The sequence below is a fragment of the Camelus bactrianus genome, chromosome 32 (genome assembly GCF_048773025.1).
Source record: "Camelus bactrianus isolate YW-2024 breed Bactrian camel chromosome 32, ASM4877302v1, whole genome shotgun sequence".
NCBI lineage: Eukaryota > Metazoa > Chordata > Mammalia > Artiodactyla > Camelidae > Camelus > Camelus bactrianus.
Window position 1 is genome coordinate 6,204,448 of NC_133570.1, and position 19,390 is coordinate 6,223,837.

General features: G+C 53.1%; 1 protein-coding gene across 5 annotated transcripts; it reads right to left on the reverse strand.

Moving 5' to 3' along the window:
- Positions 1-20: 20 nt before the first annotated feature.
- B3GNT4 (UDP-GlcNAc:betaGal beta-1,3-N-acetylglucosaminyltransferase 4) lies at positions 21-19,065 on the reverse strand. Of its 5 annotated transcripts, none has more exons than XM_074356060.1 (13): positions 18,902-19,065; positions 17,655-17,915; positions 16,948-17,058; positions 15,635-15,753; positions 13,892-14,130; positions 13,066-13,253; positions 12,287-12,522; positions 8,943-9,084; positions 8,620-8,784; positions 8,341-8,529; positions 7,938-7,965; positions 7,769-7,816; positions 21-1,243 (listed from the first exon to the last, which is right to left on the reverse strand). In XM_074356060.1, exons 1-13 carry the CDS (start codon positions 18,992-18,994, stop codon positions 162-164), a joined length of 2,901 nt encoding a protein of 966 aa, XP_074212161.1. In that variant the 5' UTR covers positions 18,995-19,065; the 3' UTR covers positions 21-161. The 5 variants fall into 5 exon arrangements, with proteins under 5 accessions (XP_074212161.1, XP_074212160.1, XP_074212164.1 ...); XM_074356059.1 differs by having other exon boundaries at positions 15,614-15,753; XM_074356061.1 differs by lacking the exon at positions 21-1,243 and adding an exon at positions 3,997-4,151 and having other exon boundaries at positions 15,614-15,753.
- Between the last annotated feature and the right edge of the window lie 325 nt (positions 19,066-19,390).

The window sequence follows — 19,390 nt, forward strand, 5'->3', positions numbered from 1 at the left end:
CACATGCTGGTACTAGCTAGCCAGTTTCAATGTTTTAATCAAAGTTAGCAGGGTTTGCTGGGGGTTACAAAAATGAAGTCAGCATTTCCTGTAGACCATTGAGGGCCAAGTTTCAAGGTTCTCAGTTTCTCATCATGATTGGAAAATTAAAGTCCCCTCGCTCAACCCACCCCTCGAAGCTGGGGCAAGGGGGCAGGTGCACACTTGAGCCCCTCATCTGTCACCAGCGCCCACATGGTCCACATCTCCAGGGGGCTGAGGCGGTGCACCAGGAGGAGCCCTCTGTACAGGCAGGGGTCCAGAGGGTCCAGGGGCCGCCGGATTCCAAACATTTTGAAGCCTGCGTGGTGCATGGGGCTCACCCCCAGCTTTCTCAGGCACATACCTACAAAGACGTCATCAATGGGGAAGAGTTCGGCCTCTTCCACGGCCGCTTGGAGGCGCTGCACGGTGGCTCTGGACATGACATACCCTCCACCCCCAGCATAGGGCGGGTAGTGGCGGGCCCTATACATGGAAGGTGGGATGAAATATTTGACTTTGGTGTTCCTGTTGGGCAGGGCCTGGCGGATGACATCTCCCACCAGGAGATCCTGGGCCGGGTCCCACCCATCCAGGAACTCCAGCACATTGGGGACATGCACAAAGACATCATCATCTCCCTTTAGCATGAAGCGGGCCTGGGGACAGGCAGCCGCCACCCAGCGCTGCAGGTGCAGCTCCTTGAGTGTCAGGTTGAAGAAGTCCTCAGCAAAGTCCCACTGTAGGATATCGTCAAACTCCCGACTCTCGTAGGCCAGCAGCTGGGCTGGGGGCGCAGGTCCCGCCACCCCCAGGAGGAACACCAGCTTCAGCTGCTGGCCCTTAGCCCAGCTTCCTGCCCGGCCCCAGGTGCTGCGGATGGCTGCACGCCGCTCCACGTGGCCAGGCTGCGACTTGATGGCCAGGAGCAGAAAGGTGTCCTCTGCACAGCCCGAAGGCTCCAGCAAGATGGAGAAGTTGCGGCAGTGGCGGTACGTCAAGAAGAGGCGGTGGCGGTGAGGCAGGAACAGGGAAGCATTAGCCACCGTGTGGTTGGGTGGACACTGGCTGCGGCGGGGCCCTGCGGGAGCCCAGAAGGGCCGGTGGGCCCCGGGGTCCCCGGCTGGCTGGGCCCCCTTCTTCAGGAAGAACAGGCAGCTGAGCAGCAGCACCGCGAGGCTGTACAGGACCAGCCAGCCCAGCCTGCGGAGCATGGCGCGTCCTGCGAGGAAAGCGCGGGTGAGCGGCCTGGGCCCTTCCCCGGCCTCCCCCTCCCAGTTCCAGGAGCAGCGGTTACCCACGGCTCAGCGGCTTAGTCCCTGGGACGTCCTTTGATTCTTATCAGTGTTTCTGCTGACTCTTTCCAGAGTCCCTCTCCCAGGGGACAGACCCCGCACACCTGCTCTGCCAGCCCCCACTTTCCTTCTGTCATCGGCGGCTGTGGGGTCAACTTTTTCTCCAGAAGGACTTGCAGCCACTTTAAAACTGAGGCACCACGAGTGTTGTCAGCATGTCCCAGGAAACTCAAGTACTTAATGAGCTTTAGTGAAAAGGGCACAGCTTATTTCCAAAAAAACCAAAGTGGAGTCTGGTCTGTTGGTGGCAGACCCTGAGTTTCCTGTCTCAGGTGACAGCCCGAGGCACTGCCCTTTAGGAGTTTGCTCCTCCAGGGAAAGGAAGCCACTGCAGGGCAGCAGCAGGGGGCTGTGGCCACCACAGAACATCTGCCTGAAGTAGCCTGAGTTTCCTGGGGAGTCATTTAAATGGGACTTTAGGGGAAAAACACACAGGAAGAGCAGGAAAGCAAGCTGGAGACCTGTACCAGGATGGCTTCCGGGGGCCACGCCTCACTTGTCCCCACCACCGAGTTCTGGTTTTCTCTCAGCAAGTCTCCCAGCGACCCAGAGAGAAGGCTGAGAAATGGTAACTTAGCACAGTAACCTGCCCAAGGTCCACAGTAGCAAAGCCAGGCCTCCATCCCCCTCCTGGTCACCTCCCCTGCCATGCCCCGGTCCAGCCAGCCGTCACTTCATCCAGTGTACCCACGTTAACCTCATCCTGGTCGTCGCCGCCACCACTGCCGCAAAAGAATCTCTTCTAGAGGCTAGGGATGCCAAGACAGGCAGGGTCACAGCCCTCACAGAGACCAAAAAAAGTACAAACTTCAGATAGTGCTGAGAAGAAATTAAAGCAGTGTGATGAAATACAGCGACTGGGAAGGTTATTTTAACCTACAGGAGTTTAGAAAGCCCTCCTTGAAAAAGGACATCTGAGCAAGAAGTGAATGAAGTAAGGGACCAAACCACATGAAGACTGCTGGAGTGTGTGCCGGGCAGAGGGAGCAGTTACGTGCGGAGCTCCTGAAGCGGGACAGGTGGGTGGCGTGGCCTGAGGGTAAAGAGCAAGGAGGAAAGTGGTAGGTGGTGAAGCGGAACAAGAGCACAAGGAGGGAGGCAAAGGCAGTGGTGAGGGGATTGGGAAAGCACTTGGGGTTATATATATTGTAAGCACCATGGAGATCCCTTGGAGGACTTAGCAGAGGCAGTAAAGAATTCACATTGTTTGAAAGGTCACTACTGCTGCCGCTTAGATAATGGATTGTGGAAGGGCAAGAATGGAGACAGGAGACCAGCTAGCAAACTGTTGCATTAATCAGAACCCAGGCGCAGCTGGGACTAGGGTGGTGGCTGTGGAGCGAGTAAGAGCCAGGTGAATTTCAGGAGTGGAAAGTGGATTTCAGGTGTGGAAGATACGCCGGCTGTGGGTGAGGGCCGCTGGGGGAAGGGGGTTGATAATGCCATTTACTGAGAAGTGCGCAAAGCCAGCCGTTTGGTTTTGACTTGTGCATTTCAGAGGCCCAGGCTGAGATGCGCTGTGGACAAGATTTCCCCTTTGCCTAAGGCGCCCCCGATGCAGGCACCCAACACCCTCCCACCCCCACCCTCGGACCTCTGCTGCGGGAACTCAACTGCAACTCTCCACCGCAGTGACGGGGACCATTCCTCTGCTCCCCACTTCCACACACCTACTAGGAATCGAATTCAGTTCCTGCTGAGCGTATGCCTCTCTCCATACCGTGAGCCCAAGCCTGGTCCTTAACCAGCATGGGCTTCAGCGAGTGCACGGCCCCCTCCAATTGGGCGCTGAGTCCTAAGGTTCTGAAATTGTTTCTGGGGTGATAGCTGCCCCGGGTCCTAAAAGGTCTCTGTGACCCAACATGCTACAGTGAGGGAAAGAGTCAAGGGCTGGTTCATTCTCTCCAAGCTACAGTCTCTATAAAGTGCTGTTGTGGGGGCGCAAAGGCCCCGGGGTGCCCAGAGCAAGGACCAGAGCCCCGCGGTCGACACCGCTCCCGGCCTAAGCACAGCGAGCAGGGCTGCCCGCCGCGGCGTCCCGGGCAAGCCGCTCAGGCTCTCCCCGTCCACAACGCCCGGCTCCGGCCACTGTCGCCCCAGAGGGCGAACAGAAGCCGAGAGGCAGCAGGAGGCCGCCTGGTCCAATGGGGGAGAAAAGCCGCCCTCCCGCCGGGCAGTGCGGCCACCGCCCCGCCGCGGCCAAACCTGCACTTCCCGGGCTGGGGGTCGGCGCCCCTCGGCTCACAGCGGGCCAGCCCCCTCCCAGCAGCGGCCCGGCGCCACCCGCCACTCGCAGACGTACCTGAGCCGCGACGCCGAGCGGGCACAGGCGAGAAGCTCGCGCAGTGGAACCCGCTCCCGGACCGCCCGCTGAGCGCACCTTGCCCGGCACGGCTCGTGCGGGAGGCGGGGCCCCGTCGCGCCGGCCACGCCCCCGGGCTGCCCACCTGCCCGGCCGCGGAGGCGGCTTGGGGCGGGGCTTCTGGGGGGCGGGCCCCGGGTCCCCTCCCCTCCGAGCCCGTCCCGGTTCTCCCCGGCCAGGTCCCCGAGCCGCCCGCCAGCATCCCGCGCCCTGAGCCCCGCTCCCGGGACGCGCGGCGGGACAGACGCGGAGCCGGGGTCTCAGAACAGCCTTTAATCCCTCGCCCTACAGGACCAGCGCCCGGAGCGCCTCCTCCGCCGAGCGGCACTGGGTCAGCTGGATCTGGACCTCCACCGTCAGGGGGTCTGGGTGGTAGTTGCTTTCGTACACTGAAACCAAAGATTTTCCCTTTTCTGAGGAGATAAAAACACGAGTATGTGAATGCGGAGCGATGAGCGGCAGCGCGAAAGGTCTGGCTTGCCCGGCCGCCCCCGACCCGCTCGTCGCACGTCCCCGAAACGCAAACCTGGCCTCCGCTCCAAGGCGACCACAGTGTCACAACCGCATTCCGCCCTCCGGTCTAAACCGTAATAAGGAATAAACCTAAACCACATCTAATTAGGTCATTTAACCAGTCTCAGCTGTTTTGAGTTACAAGACGAACTAGCGCCTTTTTCCTGGAACACCTTTTTCACCTGACAAACTTGTTTATCCCGACGTGAGCACTGGGCAGGCATTTTCTGAAAAACGAATAAAGCAGTCCTGCCACTTCAGGGAAAACAACTGAAAGCATTTTGACAAATACATTTATAACATTCGAGCTTTCAAGTAGAAATTAGAATTTTGGAACATTGTATCTGCCTCCATGAACTTAACAGTTTTCCAATACTCTAAGCCTTTTCTTACGCTGTGGGTAGTGATAAAGAATGCGATTTTTGGATAATGGATAAAGAAATGTGTCAGCAGTTGGAAGATCTGCATAACTCAGTGAGCAAATAACTTATTTTACAAATAGCAGTTGTTATTTTTACAAATACACAACTGCCAGATGTAAGTTACCATTTGTCCGCGGATGTGACAGCCATTCAAAATGCAAAGTGAGAAAAAAAGCGATGTAGACCAAGAGATTTTAACATAACTGATTATGAGAAAATTCATCCATATAGATTGTTTTCACATTGTAACAACCTGTAAAAAAAAACTACTAGTTGTCAAATTTGATGTAATGTCAAAGAAGAATAGCCACAATTACTTAAAAGCCTATTGAAATATTTCTCTTTTCCAGTATACGTCCTTGAGGTTGGACAGTCTTCATACACTTCAACCACACTGACACATCACAGAGACTGACTGCAGAAGCAGCAGAGACTGACTGCAGAAGCAGCTATGCAAACACAGCTGTCCTCAATTAAGCCAGATATTAAAGCGGTTTGTGAAAATATGGAAAAAAAAGTTTTTCTTTTTAAAGCCCATTTTACCCCCATGGCTCAATCACAAATCTCTTGACCATATTTGTACAGGTCTTGAAGTCCAGTAGTGTAAGTCCTTTGTTCTTTTTCAAAGTTGTTTTGGCTATTCTAGGTTCTTTGAATTTCTATATGAACTTTAGAATCAGCTTGCTGATTTCTACCCCCCGCCCCCCCCAAAAAAACCCCTCCAGGGTTATGACTGAGATGATATTAAACATGTAGATCAATCTGAGGAAAACCAACAGTTTAACAACATTGAATCTCCTGGTCTTACGTACATAGTATAACCCCCCACCTATTTAGGTCTTTGATTTTTCTCAGCAGCATTTTATGGTTTTCAGTATACAGAATGTCTACATCCTTGGTCAGGTTTATCCCTGTTTTATATTTTTTCAGTGCTACTGTAAATAGTATTGTTTTAAAATTTCAGTATTTCATTGTTCATTGCTAGTATATGGCAATCATTTTTGAGTACTGATCCTGTATTCTGCAACCCTGTTAAACTCACTTGTTAGTTTTAGATGCTTTTCTGATACAGGTAGTAGGGCTATTCACTTCTCTCTAAATAACTGCTTTAGTTACATCCAACTCATTTGGGTATTTTGTATTTTTATTTTCCTTCAGTTCAAAATGCTATCTAATTTCCCTTTTGATTTCTTCTTTGACCCATGGGTTATTTAGAAGTGTGCTATGTAGTTTCTAAAACTTTGGGGATTTTGCAAATATCTTTGTTACTGATTTCTAATTTAATTCCACTGTGGTCATAGAGGATACTATGTGACTTGAATTCTTTTAAACTATTGAAACTTGTTTTATGGCCCAGGTTATAGAATTATCTCAGTTCTGTGTGCACTCAAAGAGTGTGTGTGTGTGTGTGCGTGCGTGTGCATGTGTGTGTGTGTGTGGTGTGTGTTACTGGATGGCTTACTCTACAGGCATCAGTTAGCTCAAGGTGATTGGCAGTATGATTCAAATCTTCTATATCCTTACTGGTTTTCCGTCTACTTGTTCTATCAACAATTACTTAGAGAGGTGTACTGAAATCTCTGAATATAATTTTGGATTTGTTTACCTTTTCTTGTACTTCTATCAGTTTTTGTTTTATGTATTTTGAAGCTCAGTTATTAGGTGCATACATGTTCAGGACTGTTACATCCTCCTGATGAACTGACTCCTTTATTATTATGAAATGACACTCCTTATCCCTGGTAACAGTCTTTGCTCTGGAGTCTACGCTGCCCAATATTAATACAGTGCTCCCATTTTCTTTTGATTAGCGGTAACATGAATAGCTTTTTCCACCCTTTTAACAGTTTTGTATCTTCCTATTTAAAGTGGGTTTCTGGTAGGTAGCATATAGTTGTCCTTCTTATCTAATTATATCATCTCTGCTTTTTAATTGGGTATTTAGGCCCCTTATATTCAGTGTGACTACTGAAGTAATTGGGTTTAAGACTACCACCTTGTTATTTGTTTTCTATTTATCCCGTATATTGTTTCTTTTTGTTTCCACATTTAGATGAACTGAATATTTTTATGATCTCTGTCTTCTTTCCTCTGTTGGCTAGTAAGCTACAAATCTTTGTTGTGTCATTTTAGAGTTTAAAATAAACTTTTGTTTATTTTTTATCTAAACTCATTGTTTAGAGCTTAAAATAAATATCTTTAACTTATCACAGTCTCGCGTCAGGGGTTATTACACCGCTCCACGTACAGTGACCGGAAGAACCTTACAGACACACACGTTCTCTCCTTGCTCCCACCCTTAGCTTCTGTGCTATTTTTAGCGTCCATTTCACTTCTACATATGGGCACCACAGTACACTTACTTTTTGCATTAAATAATCAACTGTCATGTAAAGATATTTAATAACGAGTCCGTATTTGCCCACAATTACCATCTCCACTTTTTGGCTATTGTGAATAATGCTGCCCAGATCCTCACTTACAGTTCTGTAGTAGTCTCCCAGCTGGATTCCCTCCTCTCTCCCTCCAAGCCAGACAGTTCTTTCTAAAACTGAAATCTAAAACTTACCGATATCGATGGCTGCCACTGCCCGGACCACAAGCCCAGGCTCCTCATACAGCAAATATGGGCTAATGACCCCAAGCTGGAGCAGGACCACAGCTGAGCCAGAAGGACACCGGGCCGCTCCCAGCACTGAGCCTCCCCACCCATTTTATCCTGGCCTCTGCCCAGAGTGCCTCTCCTGCCCGTGTCATAACCGCAGCAGGCCGCTGCACCTCAGGGTGGCAGGGAAGACACAGGGTTTGGTCCCCAGGGTGGGCATGGCCTTCCCACTGGCTGGAAGATACAATTCTCCATCCTTCTATCCCCTTGTCCCCAGTTGGGCTGACCCCTCAGCAGGTTCTGCTATATTTGTGTCCCTCCCTCCAAATTCATATGTTGAAATCCCAGCCCCCAAAGGTGATGATATTAGGGAGGTGGGGGCCTTTGGAAGGGGACTGTGTCCTGAGCACAGAGGGAGACCACCCTCCCCTTCCACCATGTGAGGACCAGGGAGCTGGCACCAGCTGTGAGCCAGGGACAGGACTCTTACCAATGGCTGCTGGCAACTTCGTCTTGGACTTCTTAGCCTCCATAGCATCTAGAAACAAACGTCTGTTGTTTCTAAGCCACCCAGGCTGAGCCATTTCATAGCAACCCGGAGGGGCGAGGACTGGTGCTTGGGAAGCACTCCCTGCCCTGTCGCCATCATCAGTCCTTACCCTTTCTCGCTTTCTTATTCTTTGAATCCTAAGAAAAAGAACCACACAATAGACTCCTCACTGGAGTAGGGGGTGCTGGGGAAGGAGTGGGTGCAGATTCCAGTGCCCTCCCGTGGGCATTCTCACCCCGGCCAGGGCCTCTCTTGGACCAGGAAGGCAAGGCGGGGTCTCCTGCAAGGAGCTGCCCCACCTGCCCGCTTGCCTGGCCCCCCGCACCTGAGAAGGCTGCCCACGTGCAGGTGACCCTTGCCTCATGATGGCCCTTCCTCCTGCTGCCCCTCCCTTCTACTGCCCCTCTTCCCGTGGTTCTGGGCCCCACCCTTAGCCCACTTCCCCTCCCTCCGTGGCCTGGCCACTGCCCTTCCCTGCCCAAGCGCTTCCTTGTGCAGGGGCCCTGCTGTACCCTGAAAAACGTCAGCTTGTCAGTCTCCAAGGTGCGGATCACCCCAAAGTCGCACACGGTGGACACGAATGGCTCCCCTGCAAGCAGGGGCTCCAGGGCAACCCGGCCGCTGCCCAGCACGCGCAGGATGGGCGGGTCCTGACACAGATCCTTCAGAAGCTCCTTCTTCTTCTTGCCCTCCTTCTGCTCCTGCGGGGAGAGGCCGGGCAGGTGGACGGGGCGGGCAGGGGCTGTGGGGGGCGCCCTCCCTCCTCCCCGGCCGCCCCCGCCCGGAGGTACCTTGGCTGCATCCTTCTCCCCTTTGCCTGCCTTGTCTTTCCCATCTTTTCCCTTCTTGTCTTTCTCCTCTTTCTCCTTCTTCCCTTTCTTGTCCTTCTCCCCTTTTCCTTTCTTGGCAGGCAGGGGGCTGTCGGGGGAAGGCGGCACCACAGGCCAGGAGAGAATCTAGGGGACGGAGGCCAGGTCGGGGCTAGACGGCATCTTTCTGGAAAGGCGCTGAGACTCCACCAACAAGGGAGCGGGGCTTCACACACCCAGACAGAAAAGAACAGAGCAGAAGAGGGCAGTGTGAGGCCCCTGGCGAATTCCAGCCGCGCGCCCACCTTCTCCTCCACGATGGTGACAGTGGTTCCTGACATGAGAAAGGCCTTGAGCGGCACCAGGTCGCTCAGCGTGTGCTGCATTTCGTAGTTGCAGGGGATGACGTCCGCCCAGGGCTTGCGAACTGTGCTGAACAGGACTGTCCTGGGGGAGGGAAGATGAAGACACGGGGGCCGTCACCCGGGGGCTGTACCGGGGACCAGGGACAAGGCTGTGCGGGCACAGCGTGGGACTGCGGGGCCAGCCCCCCAGGGAGGCTGGGGCCAGAGGGCTAGGACCCATACGGGCACAGAGGAGAAAACAAAATGATAAATGCCGAGTGGAGACATGCTTCAGGGGCCTGACTGTGCACCGAACAACATGGAAAACAACCAAACATGAATCAAAAGTTTTTTTTTTAAGTTCAGCAAAGTAGTTGTAAAAAAAAAGTAGATTCATGATGAATTTCCTGAGTCATCACAAAGTGCCAAGCAAAATTCTCCTGGGAATGTCACAAGGCCTGGCAAACTGAGGTGGAAATTCATTCTGCTAATTTCTAATTCTAAGCAGACTTAGGACCACAGGGACTCAAGCAGATGTCTGTACACTGGCGTTCACAACAGCATCCTTCATAACAGCCAAAAGGCAGGGACCACCCGAGTGACGGATAAAGAAAAGATGGGACAGCCGTACAATGGACTGTGACTCAGCCTTAACTAAAGGGACTGAAATTCTGACTTGATACAACATGGACAAACTTTGTAGACATTATGCAATAAACCAGACACAAAACGATAAATATTGTCGAATTCCACTTACATGAGGTACCTGGAATAATCAGATTCATAAAGAAGGAAAGTAGAATAGAGGTTCCCGGGGGCTGAGGGAGGAGGAAATGGGGAGTTTTGTTTCACAGAAACACAGTTTCCGTTTGGGAAGGTGAAAAGTTCTAGAGCTGGATGGTGGTGATGGGTGCACAACAATGTGAATGCCTTTAATGACACTGAACTGTCCACTGAAAAAATGGTTAAAATGGTAAATTTTAAGTTATGTGTCTTTCACCACAGTAAAAAAAAAAAAAAAAAAGATGCTGAAAACTGTGAACTCCAGGAATATGATGCCGCATTACTCATTTTCAAATGCCTCGTGCCTAATCTAGCTCCTGGCAAATCAAGACAAGCACTTGATGAATGAATGGATTCATTAATAAATCAGTTATCTGTGCCACTGGATTTCTAAAGTATACTGGAGAGTAAAAATTCTCAAAATAGTAATATATTGGGTCTAAAGCAGGAACAACGAGTCCCCCAGACTAGAATTCAGAATCCGTAGGAGTTAGGTTGGAATTACAATGTGCGTGATAACCACGAGGAAGCAGTGTGACGCGTGTTGTTTTAACAACTCGGTCACAGCCTGGAGGAGCAATAACAACATACTGTCACAAATTTAAGGTAAATCTGAGTTAAACATGAATTTTAAAAACTAGAAGAGAATACAAGACTTACTCCAGCACCAAGGCGGGAGAAAATCTTTTCCTCCAAGTAGAGTGCAATCAAAGATAAAGTTACGGATCAAAGTATAATAGAGGCTGCATTCAACAAAATAACAATGCCAGTCCAGGGCTTGCAGATCAGCTGTGCAAAACGCACGTTAAGAGGGCAACATAAAACTAGAGGAAGTACATGTGATGTTAAAAATCAGGGATGCGGACAGAAAGAATCTGAGACAGAGTGTGAATACATACTTCCCAGATTAAAGAAATGTCATAACCTCCTGAAATTTAAAATGTATGCAAAAAAAAAAAACCCAATGATAAAATTGTGTACACAAACACGCCAAGGATGGCATTCAAAAATCTACTAGATGAAAGAAAGGAGCTGCTGACACGGTCTGTTTGCAGGCCAGCATCTCCGCTACGGTCATCTTCCTAGACTGCACGTCTGACTTGGGACTCCTCTGCTGAAAACTTTTAACAGTTTCCCATCAGGAGGAAGCAGGCTTTCTCTCTGTCTGTCCACCTTTCCAGCTCTATGTCTTTCCAATCTCCACCTTCTTCCATATTCCATCTTCCTTCGGCCGTTTTCTCCTAAATCTACGTGCCCATCACAGGAGCGCGGACGCCCCCCTGTACCTGCCAGAGGGCAGCGCTCCTCACGCTGAGCGTCCACTGCCCGCCGTTGGTGCGGGTCCCTCCCGACTTGGGTGAGGGCCCCACGGAACACACCGAGATGAAGTATCTTGCTGGCTCTCTGCGAGCCTCACACCCAGAATCATGCCTGTTAAGAGTAGTTAATTGTGTGGGATGACTTGGATGGAGGTGAGGAAGCTTTTGTTTTATAATTAACACGATCTTTAAAGTGGTAGAATTCATTTTTTTTTTTGGTACCCCAGGTGGGACCCGAACCCACAATCCCTGGCTTTCGGAGGCCAGTGCCTTATCCATTAGGCGACTGGGGCTAATGTGGTAGAATTCTTTGTGGCTCTTAATGTTTTTGTGCATCTTTCCAAAATGACAACAGCAGCAGCAGCGGTGGCAGCGGCGGCTGTGATTAACTCCGCGCACCGGCGCGGAAGGGCTGCCTCCATCACCGCCCTCCCTGCGGCGGGCCAGCTGCTCCGGCACCGGTGGGAGCACCAGTACCAGGGCCTGAGCGATTTCCGCTGCCCCCGCAGTCTTGACAAGCCTGTATCACTCACGCTCTGTTGAGGTTTTAAATAATTTAAACAAAAATAGTTCTTTCAACACACTTTGACAGCAGCTGGCTTCTCACATTCCTTGAGGGCATCAGCAGCGAAGTAATTCTGTGCGAAGGGAAAGCTCAGCCCACTAGACCTCAGCTGCAAATTGTGCTTTCTGCCTTCTGGTCATCAGAAGAACCAAGTAACGGCAAAAAGCGGATTAACAGGAATTTTGCAATCAATCAACCAATAAAGCCAAACCAGGCTCGATGTTTTGAAATTAGTACAAAATCAGTTAACAGAGCTTCAATACTAAGTGAGAACTGACTCTTCAGTTCTTGTAAAATTCATCATCATCAAAAAGCATGATCAAATAAGGCAAAACATCTATCTATTCATACATGAGAAATATGAACCTATTCATATGTCTCATACACACGAAGCCTGTGGAATGGACGAGACTGGACTTACTAGGGCAGGAAAGAACCTGCTACTCAGGTTGGAAGATCTGTACCACGTGTTAGATAAATCCTAGATGAATTAAAAATTTAAACCGTCTCACCCCACAGATCAGGAGTGGGCTGCAGGGGACACTCAGGATCCAAACGAGAAAGGGGAGGCAGGTGCAGTCTGAACTCAGGTCAGCTGGTGACCCACAGCCCTGCTCCCCACCAGGGTGCATCCTTACCCCGGGGATGGGCAGAGCCGGGGATCCAGATGCGGCCGGAGCTTGGCCAGCTCTTCAGCAGAGTCCACAGACGTCCGCAGCAAGGGTGCCGACCCACCAGAGACCAGAGACTCCTCCATCTCACCCGACTGCGACTGGGAGACTGGCCCGGACTCTACGGAGTCTTCAGCCTCTTCTACGACCTCTTCAGGAACATCCTCACCCAGCTGCTCTGTGCTGGGAGAGGGCTTGACAATCTGCCAGAGAAAACACGAAAACACACCCAGGGCTGCCGTCCTCGGGCGCTCATCTGACATGATGACGCGAAGGTGGGTGAACGGGTGCCTGGGTTTTGGTGGGTGTGACGCACGGCAGACACAGGGGCTTGGGAGGCAGGAAGTTAGAAAAAAAAACGAAAGTCTTATTTCTTCTGAAAGTCCTGTGTTAAGAGCAAAAACAGTAACTTCCGCATGAGACACGGTACCCTCACTTTTCTCCTAGTCTGATGACATCATTGGGTTTTCTCTTCACGGGAAGGGAGATGGGACGTGTACGGGAAGTTGGAAACGGGGCTGGGAAGCCATCAGCCTAGTTGGGAAATTCTGGGCTGCTCCAGAGTTACTCCAGCTGCAAGAAAGGGGCTGAGCCGAAGCCAGTCTCCTGCTTGGAGCAGGGTATGAATTGGGAAGATCCACATTAAGAGTTTCCCTGGGCCCTCAAAGCCGTTCTGCCTGCCGGTAGACCCCATGGACTTGAGAGCAGAGCCCCACACGTTCCCAGGACAGCCCAAGGGCACGCACCTCAGCCAGCACGCCGCCGTATCCATTTCCCTCGGCTTCTTCATCTTCCACAAAATCGTAGGTTACGTAATAGCTGTAAGTGATGAAAGGGCCCTGGGGCCCTGGTTCTGGGTCCAAGACCGAGGTGTCCAGAACCCCTCGGACATTTCCAATAGTCACCACCAACTGTGCTTCCTGGGTGAGGAGATCTGCAAGGGCGAGGGGCTGGGGTGAGGGGAGCCCCAGGGGTGAAGTGGACAGACAGACGGATGGGGATGGGGGTGGCGGGGGGAGCAGGTGAGCATGGCTCCTGCATTCTTTCTTCCCACAGACTTGAGTTCAAATCCCAGCTCTGCCAAGTTCAAACAATGATTTGGGGGTAAGTCTCCTTTGCATAAGACACCCCTCCTCTCAAGCCTTGTTTTCCAGATCTGTGTGATGGGAGTGCAGGATGGTTACAGACGGGACCATGTCGCCTGGCACGCAGCAGCTATCACTATCAGTTTTCTCGCCCTGACCTTGAGGAGGCTCTGATGCAGCTTGTGGTGGGAGCCACAAGGGGGTGATCTCAAGCCACCATGGAAGTGAAGAAACTGATTGAATGTTTCCCTTTTGCCTAGGAAGGGAGGGGACCGTGGTGGTCCCAGCCTCCCTACCACTTCTGTCCCCAAATCTCAATCACAAAGGTCAAAATCTGGGAGAGAACTCTGACCAAGAAGGTGAGCTACACGTGACCAGGGTCTGGGTCAGCCGGAGAGTTGGGTGACAGATGGACATGTGCACCCAGCAGGGTGGTGGACGGGCAAGCGGCTCCCCCGTCCCCTCGCCCTGCCCATCAGCCCCTTACCCCCGCTGTGCCTCAGCCCCCGGAACTGATGCTTCTCACTGGATGTCACTGTGATGTCGTCCAGCACGCAGAGCCGGGACAGGCTGTCGATGGTGAAGCCCCGGTAGTAGGGCACCAGGGCCAGAGGGTTCCCCTGCAGCACCAGCAGCCTCAGGCACGGGAGCGTTCTGAGGCTGGCCACCATGCTCCTCAGGTCCGTCAGGTCGTTGAAGCTCAGGTCCAGGGAGACGAGGTTGGGCCTAGAAGGTGAGCAAGACCATCCAGGAGTCAAGGGGAAGAGGCCTCGTCCATCCAGACTCAGGAAGCTGGGGGTGCCTGGCCCCGCCCCTTTGCCCACCTGGCCAGTGAGGGGGGCCGGGAAGTGGGGCAGGGGCAGCCCCCCGACTGCACAAACCAGAAAGCAAACTGATGGCAGCTCTGAGAACAGAGGGAAACAACAAAAAACCCACAGGGGGACACATCGGCGCCCATTTGTGATCACAGGTGACCGTCTCCCGCTGACTGAGTTCGGCGGATTGACCTCCCCCTTCCTGCTTTCACCCTGCAGGTGAGGCGGGCCAGCCCGGGAAAACAGTCCGGGGAAACACACAAGAAGAGCATCTCGTGGGGACCAGCACGCAGACGCTCCCCAGTGTCACCTTCAAGGGAATGGGTGGAAACACAGCAAAATCGATCGGCAGGAAGCGTACCCTCCTTTTAATTTCAAAACGGCAAGAGACAGAGGCTTCCCATGTATGTTTTTCTATGAAAGCCACACTCAGCAACGAGCAGGTTACGTTATGGCAAGCCAGTTTTCTAAATCAAAACTCAGAACCCTTGGGGCTCTGTCCTGGGGATGAGTGAACCCGGCTGTCACAGAAAGTCCAAAGTGGAGGTTTCCTTCCCGCGCTGCGGCCAGTGGGAGGAAGGGACCTGGAATCGGATGTGGCCAAGGCTGTGTGGGGGCAGCTTGGCCGAGAGCAGGAGGACGAGGAGGAGGAAGGAAATGAGGGTCAGGGAGAGGGGGCTTCCCAGAGCACCTTCCCAGGCTACCTGGGGAGCACGGACAGGGGGGCGACCTGCGCCTGGTGTCCTTCCTGGCTGTGAAGGAGGGAACGGCAGTGACCCTAAGCCCCAGGGGATGTTCACAGTGAGCTTCCACAGGCCTCTGGCCCCGCTTCCTCTGATGATCTTTCACAGGGCGTCTCCCACCCACTCAGGCTCCCCAGATCCGGGGTTTCCGTTCCCCACTGCTCCCCAAGGAGACAAGGTCAAACCAAGAGTTGTCCATCAGGCAGCAGTTCTCAAGGGGGGGCTGTTCTGCCCCCAAAGTGGGATTCAGTGCTGTCTGGAGAACTTTTGGTTGTCACAGCTGGTGCGGGGTGGGGGCTGCCGGCATCTGGTGGGCAGAGGCCGCGGATGCTGCTTCCCACAGTGCCCGGCACAGACCTCACAGCGCAGAGTTATCCAGCCCAAATGTCAACAGAAACCCCAAAGCTAAAGCATGTCCTCAAAGCAGAAGGTCCCACTCACTCCCACTCCCTCTCAGTGTCCCCTCTCTGGGCTTCGGTGGGATTTTTTTGTTTATTGGGTCAGAGAAATAAATCCTAGGTCTGGTGTCAGCAGCCAACCAGGCGTCATTATAGGAAAGAGCAAAGCCATGTCTTCCCAGCCACCAGGGTGGAGCGGCCCAAACCTAGTGCTTAACCCCTCCCCCTCTTCCACGTGGGGCTCCCGGGTTACCAGTGGTCGCTGGTGACGTACAGACTCTCCAGCGGGCCCAGAAGCTTGTTGTGGCCCAGCCCCAAGTGCTGCAGCCCCGGGGGCGGGCCGGAGCACAGACACTCCACGCTGCTCATCTTGTTGCCGTAAAGTTCCAACACCTGCAACACGGCCAAGGCGCTTGTGAGCCGGGTCAGCCGAGAATCCACTTCCCTCCTCCCGCCCTGGGCAACGCAGGAGGGCAATTACGAAGCACTCACACCCTGTCTCCCTGAGTCCATCAGGACACCCTTTTAAAAATCTGCGAAGAAAGTACTCCTGCAGCAGGTGTCAGGAAGTTTCCTCTTCTTTTGTGGAGGAAACTTTAAAATCTAGAGTGGAGGTGATGTCGTGGGGCTGGGGGAGAGGAGCTACGTAACATTTCGGCAACTCCTCACCCCATGATGTGGAAGGGATCCTAGATGGAATGGGGAATAAACCCAAAGGTAACAGAGTTGCTGTATCTCTCCTCCAAGGCCTCGCCGGGTTCTTTCTTGGGTGGGGCACTGAGCCAGATTCCTGAGTCTCTTCTGCCACCAAATCTACTAGTCTCACATTTAATTTAAAATCGAGACCCATTCTGACATCTGAAGATTCATAACAAAACCTGGCCTACATTTTAAAACTTTCTATAGTGGTAAAATATATATAACATAATTTTCCATTTTAACCGCGAAGTTCAGCAGCATTAAGTCCATTCACATTGGTGGACAACTACCATCACTGTCCATTTCCAACACTATATCGCTACAAACAGATACTCTGTACCCATTGAGCAACAATTCCCCAGTCCCTGTCCCCTGCCCCCAGTAACCTCTAATCTGCTTTCTTTCTCTATGGATTTGCCTCTTCCAGGTATTTCATGTCAGTGGAATCATCTAATTCGAGGCCTTCTGTGTCTAGCCTCTTTCATCGTGTTTTCAAGGTCTGATCATGTTGTACATGTGTCATCGCTCCTTTCTGAGAATCAATAACGTTCCACTGAACGGATACACCACATTTTGCTGATGGATTGTCTGTTGCTAACACGTGGGTGATCTCCACTTTCTGGCTGTGTGAATAAGGCTGCTATGAATACAAGAGTCAGTTTGAGTTCCTGCCTTCAGTCCCTCTGGGCATAGACCTAGGAATGGAATTAATTACTGGGTTATATGGAAATTCTATTTAACTTTGTGAGGAATTTGGCTTCTGCCTCAAAAGCCTGGGGCTGGCCTTAGCACACAGACACAAGGACTAAACTTTGGCAGAGGCAGGGGAGAGGCCGGGCTTCTGGGCAGCACTGGCCAGAGCCCCCAGTAGAACCTGGGCTCCTTTACCTTGAGAGTCGGGGGCAGGTTGGTGGGGTCAATCTCCTTGATTAGATTAGCACTCAGAATCAACTCTTCAAGCTTCACAAATTTCAGGAGGTCTTTGTCTACCAGGCTCACCTGGAAGGCAAGGAGAGGGAGCTCAGAGCTCTAGTGGGCGAGGCAGCCCTGGGGCAGGAACTGAGTCCACGTGAGGACAGCAACGGGGATCTGTCTTCAGAGCAACCCCCCTCAGCCCCACCCTTTCCTCTCCCTCCCTGCATCCTCCGGCCAGCATCCAGGTGCCTCCGCCACCGCAGTGGCCCCTCACCTCTTCAACCCTCACTCCTCCTCTGACTGCAGGCGTTGTCCAACTGCCAGCTCCCTGTCCCATGTCCCTTGCTGGGCAGGAATCCCACTTCTTTGCTGTCTACCCCAGAGCCACGGTGAACCCTAAGGTCTTAAGGAATCACTCCAGTTTACACACAGCAGGTTCAGACCAGAAGCTTCAGGGGCTTCTGTGAATCCGCAGTTCCCTTCAGCGTCAAGGACATCAGGGGCCCTGCCTGGCCCAGCCTCTCTTCTCTAGGGTGATCGACTGTGCCAGCTTGCCCTGCAGGATGTCTGGCCCTTCGAGTAATCAGCAGGAGGGCAGAGCGGGGTCTTCCCACCAAGTACCATAAGGGGAGTGGCCTCCTTAACATCAACTCTGTGTTCTGGTCTGTTCCCGCACTCACCTGCTTGTCCACCACCCGCAGCGACTTGAAGTAGGTGTAGAAGAAGCTGTCTTTGAGCACCAGGGGGTTCTGGATGGCCAGTTCTCTCAGAAAACAGTCCTCTGCACTTGAGGCCTCTGGCAGAGCCCAGGGTGAGTGGGGGCTTCGGACCAGGCCCAGCAGGTCCTCCACCGTCTCCTCCCCAGGGCTCACCGCCTCCTCCTCTCTGGGGACCAGCTCCCGCCATGCTCGTGAAGTTTGAGGAAGAAAGCGCGACTTATTCTGCAGGCGTGGAGACAGAGAATGTCCCTCTGTAAGACGCAGCCCTTTCATGCGTTCCAAACTCTCAAAACGGGATCGATTGTGAAAGAGGACAATCAGGGATAGTTTAGAAGCCAGAAGGCACAAAAGGCAATCTGCGGGATGCAATTAGTCAAGGAAAAGTTTTTGGATAAGAGGTAGCGAGGCTGAAAAAGTAAATTCAGAACCTTCAGATGACATAAGTGGAAGATGAAAGAATTCAGTCCCTGAGTTTATTCTCTCCCACTCTTTCCTCTGGAGAGACGTCTGTGAAACCCTAAATAAAGCTCAGCACCATGCCAGGCACACAGGAGGTGCTCAACAAGTGTTTGTTGATGAAACAAAAACATTAGTCCCCTGATTACTCAGTTTTCACTTCTATGAAAATGGGAACCAGCTTACAAGGGTATGTGGGGCCCCAGCTTCCCATCAGGCCCACAGGAACCAGTCAGGACGCAAGGTATTTCCCCGCACACTTGAGCAGCCCCCAGTTCTGGATGTGTGCTCCTCCTCCCATCAAGCTGGCCACATCCAGCACGGTCCTAACTGCGGACACTGTTTGCAGGATGAGCTTTTCATCCCCAAAGGAGCCTGGTGTCCTTAAGACAGCCAGGGGCCTGCCCCGGACCAACCTGGTGTGCTCAGGATGGGGCCTCACTCTGGTGGAGGAGGGGGCTCTGCCCTCCTACCTGGGTCAGCCCCCACGCGCCTGCGTAGGGGCCTATTCCATCCACCCCTGCAGTGGCCCTGTTCCCACAGTCCATCCCCGTCCCCACCCTCCCCACACGGCTAGATCCAGACCTCTTAGGCTTCTCCAGGTCAGCCAACCCGCAGGAATGGCGGCCCGTTCAGCTCCTGGGGCCAGACCTACCCCGGCCCCGCTCCCAGCTCCTCGGCCCTGGCCTGGTCCCCGGTCAGTCCCCTCCGTCCCCCAGACTCCCATGCCCCTCCTGCGGCCGCGCCCGCACCCAGCTGCCGATGCCGCACGGGAACTCGCGCAGACACAGCTGCCGCAGGTGCTCCCGGACCGCCGTGCTCACGGTTCCGGCGGGCGCCTCCATGCCCGCGGGGTCGCCTCCATGCCCGCGGGGTCGCCACGCCAGCCGGTTGCTAGGCAACCACCCGGAAGCTCTCGCCGGGGCCCGGCGCGTGCTCGTGCTCGAGCCGGCGGGGGCGCGCGGGGGCGCGGGCGCTCCTGGGACCCATTACTTCCCGGAACCTGCGCACTTTTCCTGGCCGGGAATCCGAGACCCCGACTCAGACCCAGACGGGCTGCGTTTTCTCTTCCCACCTCATCTGTGCTCGCAGCTGTAAAAGTGGGATCATCATACACTCCCCGGCACAGCTGGGGGCGATAACTGTGGTGCCCTCAGCGGGCCGCGGACGCTCCCCATATGCTACTCTGTTGTTACTTCTCCTCCCAGTCACCCTCCGAATAAAGTGTTAATTCTTAACCC

What these genes read in the sequence shown, in the direction of transcription:
- B3GNT4 (XM_074356059.1), bottom strand. Translation starts at nt 18,994, where the DNA reads ATGGAGGCGCCCGCCGGAACCGTGAGCACGGCGGTCCGGGAGCACCTG. An exon ending in CGTGCGGCATCGGCAGCTGG is followed by an intron (nt 17,916 to 18,901) that starts GTGCGGGCGCGG and finishes CCACGCCTGCAG; the next exon opens with AATAAGTCGCGCTTTCTTCC. An exon ending in GAAGTTGCCAGCAGCCATTG is followed by an intron (nt 1,244 to 7,768) that starts GTAAGAGTCCTG and finishes CTTTCCTCGCAG; the next exon opens with GACGCGCCATGCTCCGCAGG.